At 37.1% G+C, this 14,422-nt stretch overlaps 1 protein-coding gene across 2 annotated transcripts in view; it reads right to left on the reverse strand.

Moving 5' to 3' along the window:
• Positions 1 to 2,550: 2,550 nt before the first annotated feature.
• The window catches only part of LOC106873418 (uncharacterized), a 41,872-nt gene continuing 30,000 nt past the window's right edge, over positions 2,551 to 14,422 (reverse strand). For both annotated transcript variants that reach the window (XM_014920774.3, XM_089364780.1), the window contains 2 exons: positions 7,739 to 7,979; positions 2,551 to 3,733 (listed from right to left, as the gene is read on the reverse strand). In XM_014920774.3, coding sequence (XP_014776260.2) covers positions 2,680 to 3,733; positions 7,739 to 7,979 — 1,295 coding nt within the window. In that variant the 3' untranslated portion in view covers positions 2,551 to 2,679. The remainder of the gene's footprint in view (positions 3,734 to 7,738; positions 7,980 to 14,422) is intronic.

A 14,422-nucleotide genomic window follows, 5' to 3' on the forward strand; every position in this document is an offset into this window, starting at 1 on the left:
ACGGTATTTCGTCAGTCTTTATGTTCTGGGTTCAAATTCCGATGAGGTCGTCTTTGCCTTTCATCCTAAATTAAGTACCAGGAGAACACTGGGGTTTATGTAATCAACTAGCCCCCCCCCGCCACCTGACAAATTTCAGGCCTTGTGTCAATAGTAGAAAGAATTATTATCATTATTATTATTATTATTATTACCTCCGCCTTCACTAAGGTGGAGGTATTGTTTCAGTCGCGTTTGTTGGTTTGTTTGCTTGTCCGTGGACAAGATATCTCAAGAAACGCTGGATGGATTCGGATGAAACTTTCAGGGATGTTTAGCCTCGTGACTGGCACAAACTGATCAGATTTGGGGATTGATCCAGTACCAGACAATCGTTGAGAAGACATTATTGTTGCCATGGTGGAGGGTTCTTGCTTATTAATGTTTTAATATTGATCTCAAGTTCTGACACAAGGCCAACAATTTCGATTGAGGGGATAAGTCGATTACATCGACCCAAGTGTTCAAACGGTACTTATTTTATCGATCCCGTTAGAAAGAAGGGCATAGTTGACCTCGGCGGAATTTGAACTCAGAACGTGAAAACAGACGAAATGCCGCTAACGATTTTACCTGCTCACTGCCTTATTGGAACTAAAATGTTAGCTTCAAGTTTTGGCACAGGGTCAGCAACTTCGGAGAAGGGGTCAAATTGATTACATCGACCCTTGTGCTCAACTAATACTTATTTTATTGATCGCGAAAGTGATGAAAGGCAAAGTCTACCTAGGTAGAATTTGAACTCAGAACGTAATGACAGACGAAATGCTGCTATAAAACGCCGCTTAGCATTTTGCCCGGCATTCTAACGATTCTGCCAACTCGCTGCTTTAGATGTACATAATATTCTCTTCTACTCTAGGCACAAGGCCCGAAATTTTGGGGGAGGGAGCCAGTCGATTAGATCGACCCAGTACGCAACTGGTACTTAATTTATCGACCCCGAAAGGATGAAAGGCAAAGTTGACCTCGGCGGAACTTGAACTCAGATGGACTTAATATTGATATATTAATTCCTCGCCATATCGCGGTTTATTATTTAAGCTTATGTCGATTCCACCGTGGTGTTGTTTTGCATTTACAATAAAATAAATATATACAAATTATAAAAATAGTAAAAAATATATATATAGGTGCAGGAGTGGCTGTGTGGTAAGTAGCTTGCTTACCAACCACATGGTTCTGGGCTCAGTCCCACTGCGTGGCACCTTGGGCAAGTCAGTGTCTTCTACTATAGCCTAGGGCCGACCAAAGCCTTGTGAGTGGATTTGGTAGACGGAAACTGAAAGAAGCCCGTCGTATATATGTGTATATATATATATATATGTGTGTGTGTGTGTGTGTGTGTGTGTGTGTGTGTGTGTGTCTGTGTTTGTCCCCCCACCATCGCTTGACAACCGATGCTGGTGTGTTTACGTCCCCGTAATTTAGCGGTTGGGCAAAAAGAGACCGATAGAATAAGTACTTGGCTTACAAAGAATAAGTCCTGGGGTCGATTTTCTCGACTAAAGGCGGTGCTCCAGCATGGCCGCAGTCAAATGACTGAAACAAGTAAAAGAGTAATACAGTACAGCACTGTTTCTACTTCGCAGATTTTCGCCTATCGCGGGGGCTTTTGCAGCGTAACACCTGCGATAGTCAAGGGATTACTGTACACAGAAACACATACTGATAAAAGAAAAAAAAAACAAGCATGTTGGTAATTTATTGGTAGTAATTACTTTTTTAATATCAAAAATAGCAAAATTTCATATTCAAACTCTTCATAATAGAAATAACATGATCGTTTTAATGTACACTTTAATGTACGAGAGCTGAACATAAAGGTTATCCCTATTGTCATCAATACCACCCAATTTGAAAAGAAACATCTGAAAACCTTAGAAATACCTACAATCTAGGTGTATTGCAAAAGTCGGCATTACTTGGAACTGCACGAATATTGCGTAAAGTACTGTCTGTCTGAGGTCCTTGTTGTGACTTGACAAACAGTACAAACCCCCGGTAGACACAATATCTTCAATCAACAACCTCATGATATTGTATACTGTGCAACGTCTATAATAATAATAATAATAATAATAATAATAATAATAATAATAATAATCCTTTCTACTAAAGGTACATGGCCTGAAATTTTGGGGGAGGGGACTGGTGGGTTATATCGACCCCAGCACTCAATTGGTACTTATGTTATCGACCCCAAAAAGAATGAAAGGTTAAGTCGACCTTGATGGAGTTTTGAACTCAAAAGATGAAGACAAACGAAGTACTGCTAAGCACTTCGCCTGGTGTCCTAATGGTTCTGCCAGCTCGCCGCCTTTCATGATTTCAACTTTTAGCACAAGGCCAGAAATTTCGGGGGGAGGAGGTAAGTTTACTGCATCGACCCCAGTACTCGACTGGTACTTATTTTATCAGCCCTGAAGTGATGAAAGGCAAAGTCAACCATGGCGGAATTTGAACTCAGGACATAAAGATGGATTAAATGCCACTAAGCGTTTAGCCTGGTATAGTGACGGTTCTGCCATCTCACCACCTTTACTAACAACAACAACAACAACAACAACAACAACAACAACAACAACAACAATAATAATAATAATAATAATAATAATAATAATAATAATAAATATCCTATCAAGATTCATACAAACATATACATTGCTGTAAGGCCTGGATCAGTTTTTCTGGGTTATATGGAAACATTCCTGATCTGTTTAACCTTTCTAGAGAAAATTGTAGTCGAATAAGACACCCTAGCGTTTGATCAAGGGTATTTGACACAAAACATGAGAATTTAGAACAAGCATCGTTTTGTTTCTGGCAAGGTTTCAGTGAATTGCTATCATCAGTATATGACACTGTATCTGGATCTATTCGATCCTCTGTTCTGTTGATATTTTCAATTCCATTGCCATTGCTAGAATTTTGTACACTGGTATGCGTGTCAGTCAGTGGTTTTAATATGGCAGTGGAAGGATAGTGTTCTTTAATTATATTGTGCTGACTTTCATGAAAAACTTCTGGTAGTGAAAAGTCATCAATATTTTGAATAGATGAGTCAGCACAGGAATCAGAAATATTATCACAAACTGGAAGTGAGCTACCAATTGAAGTATAGCCATTAGAGCTATTGTTCTCTGAAACTGATTCTTCTTCACTGTCTGAATACATCTGTATCCATGACAACCCAATGCTTGGTTTGTATTCCTTCATTTTCTCAGTTTCCCCTTCATTTGATTGTTTGCAAGTTAATAATGATCCTTCATTAAAATCACTTCGGCTTTCATGAACATCTGATGCACTGCTGTGCAAAGAGATTTGAGATTTCTCTCTGCTTATTTTCATCTCATATGAAGCACTGTCCGTTGAATCAGAACACACATACACATTCTGCTGTGGCTCATCTTTTGAACTTTGAGCTTGGCTATTGTCTGTGGGATTTTGATAATTGTTTCTGTTGCATTCAGCAACATAACTATATTCCTTATGCAACTGCACAACCAAATACCATTCTTGTGAGACTAATTTTAGATATTTAAGAAAATATAAGAGGAAGTAAGTCTCTGGAGAGGTGAGAAGATCCAACAACACACTATGGTCAAAGGCCATTGACTTCAGCAGCTGAATAAATAGTTTATGTGGGTTGAGAAGGTCTATCAGCTTATATGCTTGTGATTGTTCTTCATACCTACAACAGTAAACAGAAAACATATATATATATATATATACATATATTAAACACCAAATATCTTAATGTATTTTGGAGGTTTTTTGTCTTTGATTTTTCTAATTTATTTTTGTATAACTAACCTCATATATTTTCATGATTTCCGCAAAAAATTTTTTTATCTGCCTCGTTGCTTTTTTATTTTATTTAAATTCTATTTCATCTCTCCAAACAGTAGCAATATTCTATTATGTTAGGTTATATTTTACAGTGTTAAATTATATTTTATTATATTTTACAATATTTTATGTTATTCCTCATTTTCTGTTAGTCAAGAATATTCTTAAAAAAAAAAAAAAAAAAAAAACATTAACTTTTTCATTATCTAGGCATAAATCATTATTTTCATTTTGTTTTACATACTATTTTTCAGTTTTTATGGCTTAGGTTCTTTTTCTCTTTTAATTAACATAGAATAATAACATATAAGCTTTTATAAGCAAATGTGTTTCTGCTTGAGCTGGTGCTTTTTTAGATTTTAATAAGTACCCTTCAGCTACATTCATCATTTGGGGAGAGAGATAGATAAATAAATCCGTACAAATTGTTAAATAACAATAAAAATAATTCCTTCAAGCATCTCTGCAAGCTCTCCAAATAAAGGACTGGGTGAGTTTAATTTCACAGTGAAACTAATTACACCTTTTTTTAATATTTGTTTCAGTCATTGGACTGTGCCCATGTGGGAGCACTGCCTTAATGTGTTTAGTTGAACAAATCAACCCCAGTACTTACTTTTATTTCAAAGTTCTATCAGTCTTTTTTGTTAAGTTACAGGAATGTAAACAAACCAACACAAGTCGTCAAACAATGGAGGAAAGGAAGAACACAATATATAGGAGTGGCTATAAGTGCAAGAGTGGCTGTAGGCACAGGAGTGGCTATAGGTGCAGGAGTGGCTGTAGGCACAGGAGTGGCTACAGGCACAGGAGTGGCTATAGGTGCAGGAGTGGCTACAGGCACAGGAGTGGCTATAGGCACAGCAGTGGCTATGTGGTAAGTAGCTTGCTTACCAACCATATGGTTCTGGGTTCAGTCCCACTGCATGGCACCTTGGGCAAGTGTCTTCTACTATAGCTTTGGGCTAACTAAAGCCTTGTGAGTGGTTGGCGTTAGGAAACCAAAGCCTCTCAGAGTGGTTGGCGTTAGGAAAGGCATCCAACTGGAGAAACATTACCAGATCAAATTGGAGCTTGGTGTAGCCGTTGGCCCTCCAGACCTCAGTCAAACCGTCCAACCCATGCCAGCATGGAAAACAGACGTTAAACAATGATCACATTAATGGCACTCATGCCAATGCCATGAAGTGGTACCCATGTTGGTGCCATGTAAAAGCATCTGTGTTGGTGCCACATAAAGAGCACGCAGCACACTCTTTAAAATGGTTGGCATTAGGAAAGACATCCAGCCATAGAAACCAAGTCAAATCAGACAGGAAACTAGTGCAGCTCTTCTGCTTGCCAGCTCTGGTCAAACCTTCAAACCCATGCCAGCAAGGAAAACAGGCATTAAATGATGATAAGGAGGATAGACATGCAAGAAGTGAATAGACACCTTTAATTTTCAAAATTTCTGATCTAAGCGTCTTAATATGGTTTCAGCGGTGTAGAATTTACAATGTAATTATTATTATTCATTCCAGGTGCCATTATATTAAACATTTGAGAAGAGTAACCATGCCACGCACAAAAAATTCAGCAGAACTGTCAGATTTTCAAAGAGGTCGTATTGTTGGGCAATCTGAGGCTGGTCTTAGCCAGCGAAAAATTGCCGAAAATCTTCAAATTCCTCTTGCTACTATTAATAGAACAGATTCTCGTCCTGACCGACCTGGGCTCTTGGAAAAGAAGTTTCGCTGTTTGAAGAGAATTGTGGAAAACGAACCCCATTCACAGGCTTCTGACATTGCAAAACAGCTAGAAGTTAGTCCAAGAATGTGTGTTACATATCTGCATAAGCTTGGGTATTATGGACGAGCACCTAGAATATATATATATATATATGTATAGCTTCTATATATATATATAGCTTCTATATATATATAGCTTCTATATATATATATATATAGCTTCTATATATATAGCTTCTATATATATACACCTATGCACATTGACAATCTGCCACCCTGTGTTACTAAACATTAATGACATACATATTCATATATACATACGTACATAGAGTCAAGCACACATACATACATGTCTATGTGTGAACGTGCACATGTGTGTACGCTTATGTGTGTGTGTTTGTGTGTGGTGTGTATGTGTTTGAGTGTGTAACGATGTTTTGATGCGAATCTAAAAGTTTATTTAGACAGAATTTAATTATAATATATAGACTGATATCTTCAGGCATAATATTTTTTCTGCTATATTTTTTTTTCTCTCTCTCTGTCCATGTATTTTCTCTATATTTTAACTAAAAACATAAGCAAATTTCATCATCGAATTTTTGTTTCAGCTTTCTATTATTTAATTTGATAAGCGTATTTGTGTGGTTGCTCATATATTTATGTAAATGTGAACAAAAAAAAAAAAATATTTTTCTCTGAATTTCCCTCCATTCTTTTAATTATTCCACATTTGTGATTGAACAGAATGGAAAATAGCTGACAGCATTCAGTTTTACAATGAAACTAAAATCTTCATATACAAAAAAAAACAAACATATTTGGAAAGAAAAAAATAACTAACTATATGTGTATATATATATATATATATATATATATATATATATATACACATATATATATATAGATTACTGCTATTTCTAAATTTTCAGTATGTTGGAGAAGCAACTCAAGCTAATCCCTGTATATTTATGATTATAAATGGTTTTACTGATAAAGGTTTTTTCATACTGAACTACTTGGCAAAATTGTTAATTATTAATTTTATTACTAATTGACAATTCCCTGCCCTATATCTGTATATATAGATAGATAGATATAGATATAGTTATAAATTCACACTCAAACACACACACGTGCATATATGTATCAATTGAATTAGAAAATATATTTAGATGTGTGTATTTATGTGTGTGTGTGCGTGTGTATGTGTGTGTATATATATATATATATATATATATATATATATATATATATATATATATATCATCATCATTTAACGTCCGTTTTCCATGCTGGCATGGGTTGGATGATTTGATTGGGGACTGGCAAACCAGATGGCTGCACCAGACTCCAATCTGATCTGGCAGAGTTTCTACAGCTGGATGCCCTTCTGAACGCCAACCACTCCGAGAGTGTAGTGGGTGCTTTTTACGTGCCACCAGCACAAAGGCCAGTCCAGCGGTACTGGCAACAGCCATGCTCAAATGGTGTTTTTTATGTACCACCTGCAAAGGAGTCAGTCCAATGTTTTGTTCACATGCCACCGGCACAAGAGCCAGTAAGGTGAAGCTGGAAACAATCTCGCTCAAATGGTGCTTTTTACGTGCCACCGGTACGGAAGCGAGACCGCTGCTCTAGCAGTGATCCCACTCAGATGGTGCTGTTAGCGCTCCACTGGCACAGGTGCCAGTCATCGAATTTGGTTCAGTTTCAATTTCGCTTGCCCCAACAGGTCTTCACAAGCTGAGTTTAGTGTCCAATGAAGGAAGGTTGGCATGGGTGCCAGTCATTGAATTTGGTTCAATTTTGACTTCACTTACCTCAACAGGTCTTCGCAAGCAGGGTTTTGTGTCCAAAAATGGAAAGGTACGCATAAGTGGGCTGCTTTCAACATCCATAGCTTGTCCCTCTATTAGGTCTGCTTGGGATAGGACATCACTTTCTCTCTCATGCAATCTCCACATTTAACAGCTTCTAATCATAACACTTCCATACCTCTTTGCTTTCAGCTATGGTAACAAAAAGTGCACTGATCTAAACAATTCTGTGGTCTCATCAGCAACAACAACAACAAAAACAACAGAGTCAAAAGAATTTTTTCTGGTGATACATACCATGTTTTGCTCAATACATAGAGGTCAGTGATAGCAAGGAGGATTTCAATCCAAGCATCATCTTGATCACCAAATATTTCTGGCAGCCAGTCTAAGTTACAATTAGTGCTAGAAGAACTGGGGATGGACTGGTTAGAATGGTTCAAACTCAGTTTGCTTCTACAGCTGAGAATTTGCTCAACTTCTGAGCATGTGTGCTGCATCTCAAAAGAAATCCTGTTCAGAAGATCCATTTTTGCTCCTAGAAAATGTAAAAAAGTTTAAATAGTTTTACACATACAAATACATAGTGACTTCATTATCATTTACAATACAGAGCAAGGAAATGAGGGCGCCTCTATGTGGTCACTTGAATTGCTTGAAATAGTAGTGAAATCTACCTCAAATCAAACTTTACTATCTTAAGTAAAGGTTATATAACACAAAGTAGTTTCAGATATACATTGAGATGGGACATTTTCACTAATGGAATGTCTTTGTAAATAAGACAACACACACACACACACACATATATATATACATATATATATATATATATATATATATATATATATATATATATATATATATATATATATATATATATATATATATATATATATATATATGTATATATATATATAGAGAGAGAGATAGATAGATAGATAGATAGATAGATAGATAGATAGATAGATACGTGTGTTTGCATATAGACAGATAAAGTTAGATGTGTATGTACATATGCATGAGTGTGTGTGTGTATACAAAATATATATGTACATATATATATATATATATATATATATATATATATATACACATACATCATCATCATCATCTTCTTCTTAACATCTATTTTTCCATGCTTACATAGACCTGAACAAGTCGTCTTCAGTGCTCACCATGTTACCACTCACCACAGTCCTATGTCATATTTCTGTCTGGCATCTTGCTACCTGAGATCATTCTTCACCACTTGTCTTTTCTTCCTCAGTTAACTTCCATTTACTTCACTTGACAATTCTTCAGCTAACTGCCATCATCCTTCATATGTTTATGAATGTAGTCTCTTCTCATGCATCTGATAACTAAATGCTCTTACACCCAGCTTTTCATTCAGCTCATTTATATTCTATCCAATCAGGCAGAATAACTATTCACACCTGGTGGAATGTACTCATCTAATTTCTTTCTAACCTTCACAAATCTCCTGCACTGAATGTCCATGTTTTGCTATGATGCAACATTACACTTTTGAACACCCCATTGTTAACTCATCCAGTTAAGTAACAGAAGTTATCAACTTCTTATAGAGAGCTTTCCAGGAATTAAAAGAATTTATGTCATAAGTGCTCTTATTCTCGTTATAAAGTCCTTGACCACTTTTTAATTTTTATATTAATAATAATAATAACAAGACCACTCAGAGAGTGCAAACCTCTGCCAAGGCAACACCAATGCGCTCTCAATGATTAGCCAGAGATCATCATAATCATCATTGTTTAATGTCCACTTTCCATGCTAGCATGGGTTGGACGATTTGACTGAGGACTGGCAAGCCAGAAGGCTGCACCAGGCTCCAATCTGATCTGGCAAAGTTTCTACAGCTGGATACCCTTCCTAATGCCAACCACTCTGAGAGTGTAGTGGGTGCTTTTACGTGCCACTCTTGGAGTGGTTGGCGTTAGGGTGATTTTTAAAATGAGAATCTCTGAAATAAACTCGACTGCTCTCACAAATGAGAATGCTACAAATGAACCTGACTGTTCTCAAAAATGAAGTAAAAAAAAAGCGAAAAAGACAATCCAAAATCCTTGTCCAGTACCGGATTGATCCCAAAATCTAATCAGTTTGTGCCAGTCACAAGACCAAACATCTCTGAAAGTTTCATCTGAATCCATCCAATGGTTCTGAGATATTTCATCCATGGACAAACAAAAATGACTGAAAACAACACTTCTGCCTTCACTAAGGCAGAGGTAATAACAATAACCCTTTCTATTATTAACACAAGGCCTGAAATTTGTTGGGTGGGAACTAGTCGATTACATCAACCCCAGTGTCCCCCCTGGTACTTAATTTGGGATGAAAGGCAAAGTCAACCCAGAATGCAAACACTGACAAAATACCATTAAGCATTTCGCCTGGTATGTTAACGAATCTGCCAGCTCATCTAATAATAATAATAATAATAATAATAATAATAATAATAATAATAATAATAATAATAATAATAATAATAATAATAATAATAATAATAATAATAATAATAATAATCATGATAATGATTTCAAATTCTGGCACAAGGCCAGCAATTTCGGGGAGGGAGTAAGTCGCTGACATCAACACCTAGAGTTCAACTGGTACTTATTTTATCAACCCCGAGAAGATGAAAGGCAAAGTTGACCTCGGCAGAATTTAAACTCAGACCATAAACACGGGCAAAATGGGTGAAACATTTTGCTCAGCGTGTTAATGATTCTGCCAGCTCACCACCTTACTCTTTTACTTGTTTCAGTCATTTGACTGTGGCCATGCAAGAGCACAGCCTTTAGTTGAGCAAATCGACCCCAGGACTTATCCTTTATAAGCCTAGTACTTATTCTATCGGTCTCTTTTGCCGAACCGCTAAGTTACGGGGACGTAAACACACCAGCATCGGCTGTCAAGCGATGTTAGGGGGACAAACACAGACACACAAACATATACACACACACATACATACATACATATATATATGGGAGAATATATGAAAAAACAACAACAGACGAGGACAGGTGGTGTAAATAACAAAAGGATGTATTAGTATGACGCTCGGGAATACGGAAAGTCTTTGACGTTTCGAGCTACACTCTTCAACAGAAAGAATACGGAGACAAGGAGAAAAACACGGAGAAAAAAAATTGAATAGTGTCCAGTCAACGGTCAACGATGGGCTTCTTTCAGTTTCCGTCTACCAAATCCACTCACAAGGCTTTGGTCGGCCCGAAGCTATAGTAGAAGACACTTTCCCAAGGTGCCACACAGTGGGACTGAACCCGCAACCATGTAGTTCGTGAGCAAGCTACTTACCACACAGCCAATCCTACGCCTATATATTGAAAAAAAATTATAATAAGCAGAAAACAGTTGTGATATTCAAATCTTTACAGGACAGACACATGTTTCATCGAAATGCTGAAATAATTACACAACAAATAGATATTATGCAATCATGTATTTCACCTCATCAGTGTCCTGTCATAAATACATATATGTGTGTGTGTGTGTGCAAATGTGAAGCCACATGGCCTAGTGGTTAGGTTGTTGCAATCATAATCACTAGATCATGGATTCAATTCACAGACTGGGTGGCACATTGTGCTCTTGAGCAAAACACTTCATTTCATGTTGCTGCAGTCTCCCTTTCTATTTCCATCAGGACGCAATGTTGGCCTGATCACCTAGCCAGCAAGATGGAGTCATTCAAAGGCTAAAACGATACACAAGTGCATTGTGACCAGCGATGTGAAACAACATCCAATAACCTGGTCAGTCACATGATCACAAGGTATACATATGCAAGTAGACAGACAAACAGACATACATAGAGACATATACACACACATGCATACACAATACACAGAGACATACAGACATATACATACATGTAAAAACTCTGCTGTGTCTCATTAATTTCTCTCCTTTCAACTTTTCCCTACGCTAGATTCCCCACTCCCTACAGCAAGCTCACTGCACTTTTGTTGTTCACTCTACTAAATAATACAAGTGTTGAGACTGAGACCAACACCAGTCGCTTTGGAACTTCAGTGTGTTTGTGAGGACATGGAAGAGGAAAAAGAAAAAATCTAACGCTTCGACCAGAGACACTTTCAAGCGAGACGATGAAAGGGCTTCCGACTAATGCTAAATAAATAGATTCTATGTGTGTGTGTGTGTGTGTGTAGAAAAATGTGTTGAAATTTGCAGCATTGCAATCTACAGCAGATGTGATGCGAATTTTGAATGGAAAGAAGGAAGGAAGGAAGGAGAGACGAAAGAAGGAAAGAAGGAAAGAACGAAAGGGAGGGATGAGAAGGGAGGAAGGAAGGAGAGACGAAGGAAGAAAGGAAGGAAGGAAGGAAGGAAGAAAGGAAAAGAAAACAAGAAAGAACGAAGGACAGGAGAAAGAAAGAAAGAAAGAAAGAAAGAAAGAAAGAGAGAGAGAAGGAAGAAAGGAAGAAAGAAAGAAAGAAAGAAAGAAAGAAAACAATGAAGGAAGAAAGAAAGAAAGAAATGAAGGAAGAAAGAAAGAAAGAAAGGAAGAAGGAAATGAAGAAAGAAAGGAAGAATGAAAGAAAGGAAGAAAGAAAGAAATGAAGAAAGAAAGAAAGAAAGGAAGAAAGAAAAAAAACGAAGAAAGAAAGAAAGAAAGAAAGAATGAAAGAAAGAAAGAAAGAAAGAAAGAAAGGAAGTAGGTAGTCAGTAATACAGTAATGCTTTGTATTCTGCATCACAATAGCATTTCACTTAGAATTGTGTTTCTCATTTTCATTTATTATTTTGTTTTGTTTTTTGTTTTCTAAATTCTATATTTATTAATGCATTTATTTAAATTTAGCTTCTTAACAGAACAAGTACTAAAATGACACACTAGTACGCTACGAGGAAAAAAAACAAACAAACAAACATAACCAAATATATTTGAAACAAAATATATTAAGAATCAAATAAATGGCGTACATCAACTTAAAAAAATATGGTTTTGGTACAATACACATTCTTTGCCAACAAAAAAATAACCATGCTTTGTACAGAAATATAATTTAAGTTTTCCTTTGTTTTGTTTTGTTTGTGTTTATTTTTGTTTGTTTTTTTTCATAAATTCATCATACTTAGCTTAATTCGGAAACCATGATTTATATATGCATGTACACACACACACACACACACACAGATACACACAGATACACGCATGCATGTACGCATGCACACACGTACGCACACAGGTACATATAGACACACGCGTGCGCATACACACACACACACACACACTCGTACAAACACAAATGCACAAACACACACACACACACACATATGCACGCATGAGCACACACATACACACACACAGGCATGCACATCTACTTTGTAATAAGACTAGCATAACTATGGATATGCAGGCTAGCACCGATTCCATGGAAGAAGCGGAGTCTATGCCTACTTTCTCTCTTTCTCTCTCTCTCTCTCACTTTATATATACATATACATATATATATATATATATATATATATATATATATATATACACATATACACAATGTACTTCTTTCGGTTTCCATCTACCAAATCCACTCACAAGACCTAGCTGGCCCAAGGCTATAATACAAGATACCTCCCCAATATGTAGGTTGGAAGTGAAATTCTTAACCACATTCTTAACCAAAAGCATACACATACACACAAGCACACACACAAACATGCACACATATGTATACAGGGTGCGGTGAATAAATTATTGTCTAAATTATGCAAAAATGAAAATAACTGTGACATCTAATTTTAACAGATATATTTACCAAAATTACATAAAAATATCTTGAAATACTAAAGAGTAAATTTATTCAATAAAATCGCCATTGGTTTCAACCACGATCTCCAGACGCCTTCGGAATCTCCTACAACTCTTCTGGATAGTCTCCTTGTTTAAATTGGTGAATGCTGCCATAACCCTTGCTTTCAGTCCATCTTTGGTGTTACAAGGAGTTTTGTTGGTCTCTCGCTCAACTGCACCCCAGACATAAAAATAAAAGGGGATGCATTCTGGGGAGTTAGGTGGCCAAATATTAGGATGATGTGGTCTCAGAAATTGTCTGATAGCCATGACTGAGTTCTCCTGCTTCTGTGGCATGGTGCAGATTCCTGATGCCAGACATAAGGTCTGCCAGACATAAGGTTGCCAGACATAAGCCACCCTCTTAACCCCGAGCAGCACTATCTCCTCCAGACACTTGATGTAGGCCTCCATGTGGAGTCTGTGACTGCGTAGGAAGATGAATAGAGACATAACATCGCCATCACTAGTGAGCACTCCAAACACCATGATGTTGACTGGATGTTTGATTTTTATCACTCTTGGTACATGTTTTGGAGACACAGTAGGACAACAGTTGTTCTGTGTGTTCCCTATTTGATCCTGGCAAAAGCTTTTCTCGTCTGAGAAAAACCAAAGCATGTTCAGTTAGATGGGATGCTTGAGTTTGTTCAAAAACTTTCTTAGCATGGTCTCTCCTCTTGTCGTTGATGGCCTGGGATTAAAATTGGCCCTTTCTCATCTTGTATGAGAAATACCAAATGTCTTCATGCACTACCTGCCTGATAAGAAACTCAGACACTTTTGTCCATGTACTTGGTGATGGACTTGATTGACTTGGATGGATTATTGTCAATCTTGGCTTGGATCTCATCAACAAATTCAGGAGTCCTTTTCTTATCAGAATGATCAGAGTGAGTTTTCCAAGCTGCCATACTTTCGTAATCACCATTAGACTCATCCAACTCTTTCTGAATTCTCTGCAATGTCCTCAGATTTACACCTTCTGAAACGTTCATATTGGAGCTTCTGGTGTGAATGCCAAGCAGTACCGCATGTGGTTTCCAAATTTCTGACAGAGTGAATTGCATCGTGGTGCTGTTTTTCTCAGAGATGGTGCCTAACTGACCCTACTA

This window comes from Octopus bimaculoides, chromosome 16, assembly GCF_046866305.1.
Source record: "Octopus bimaculoides isolate indiv1 chromosome 16, ASM4686630v1, whole genome shotgun sequence".
NCBI lineage: Eukaryota > Metazoa > Mollusca > Cephalopoda > Octopoda > Octopodidae > Octopus > Octopus bimaculoides.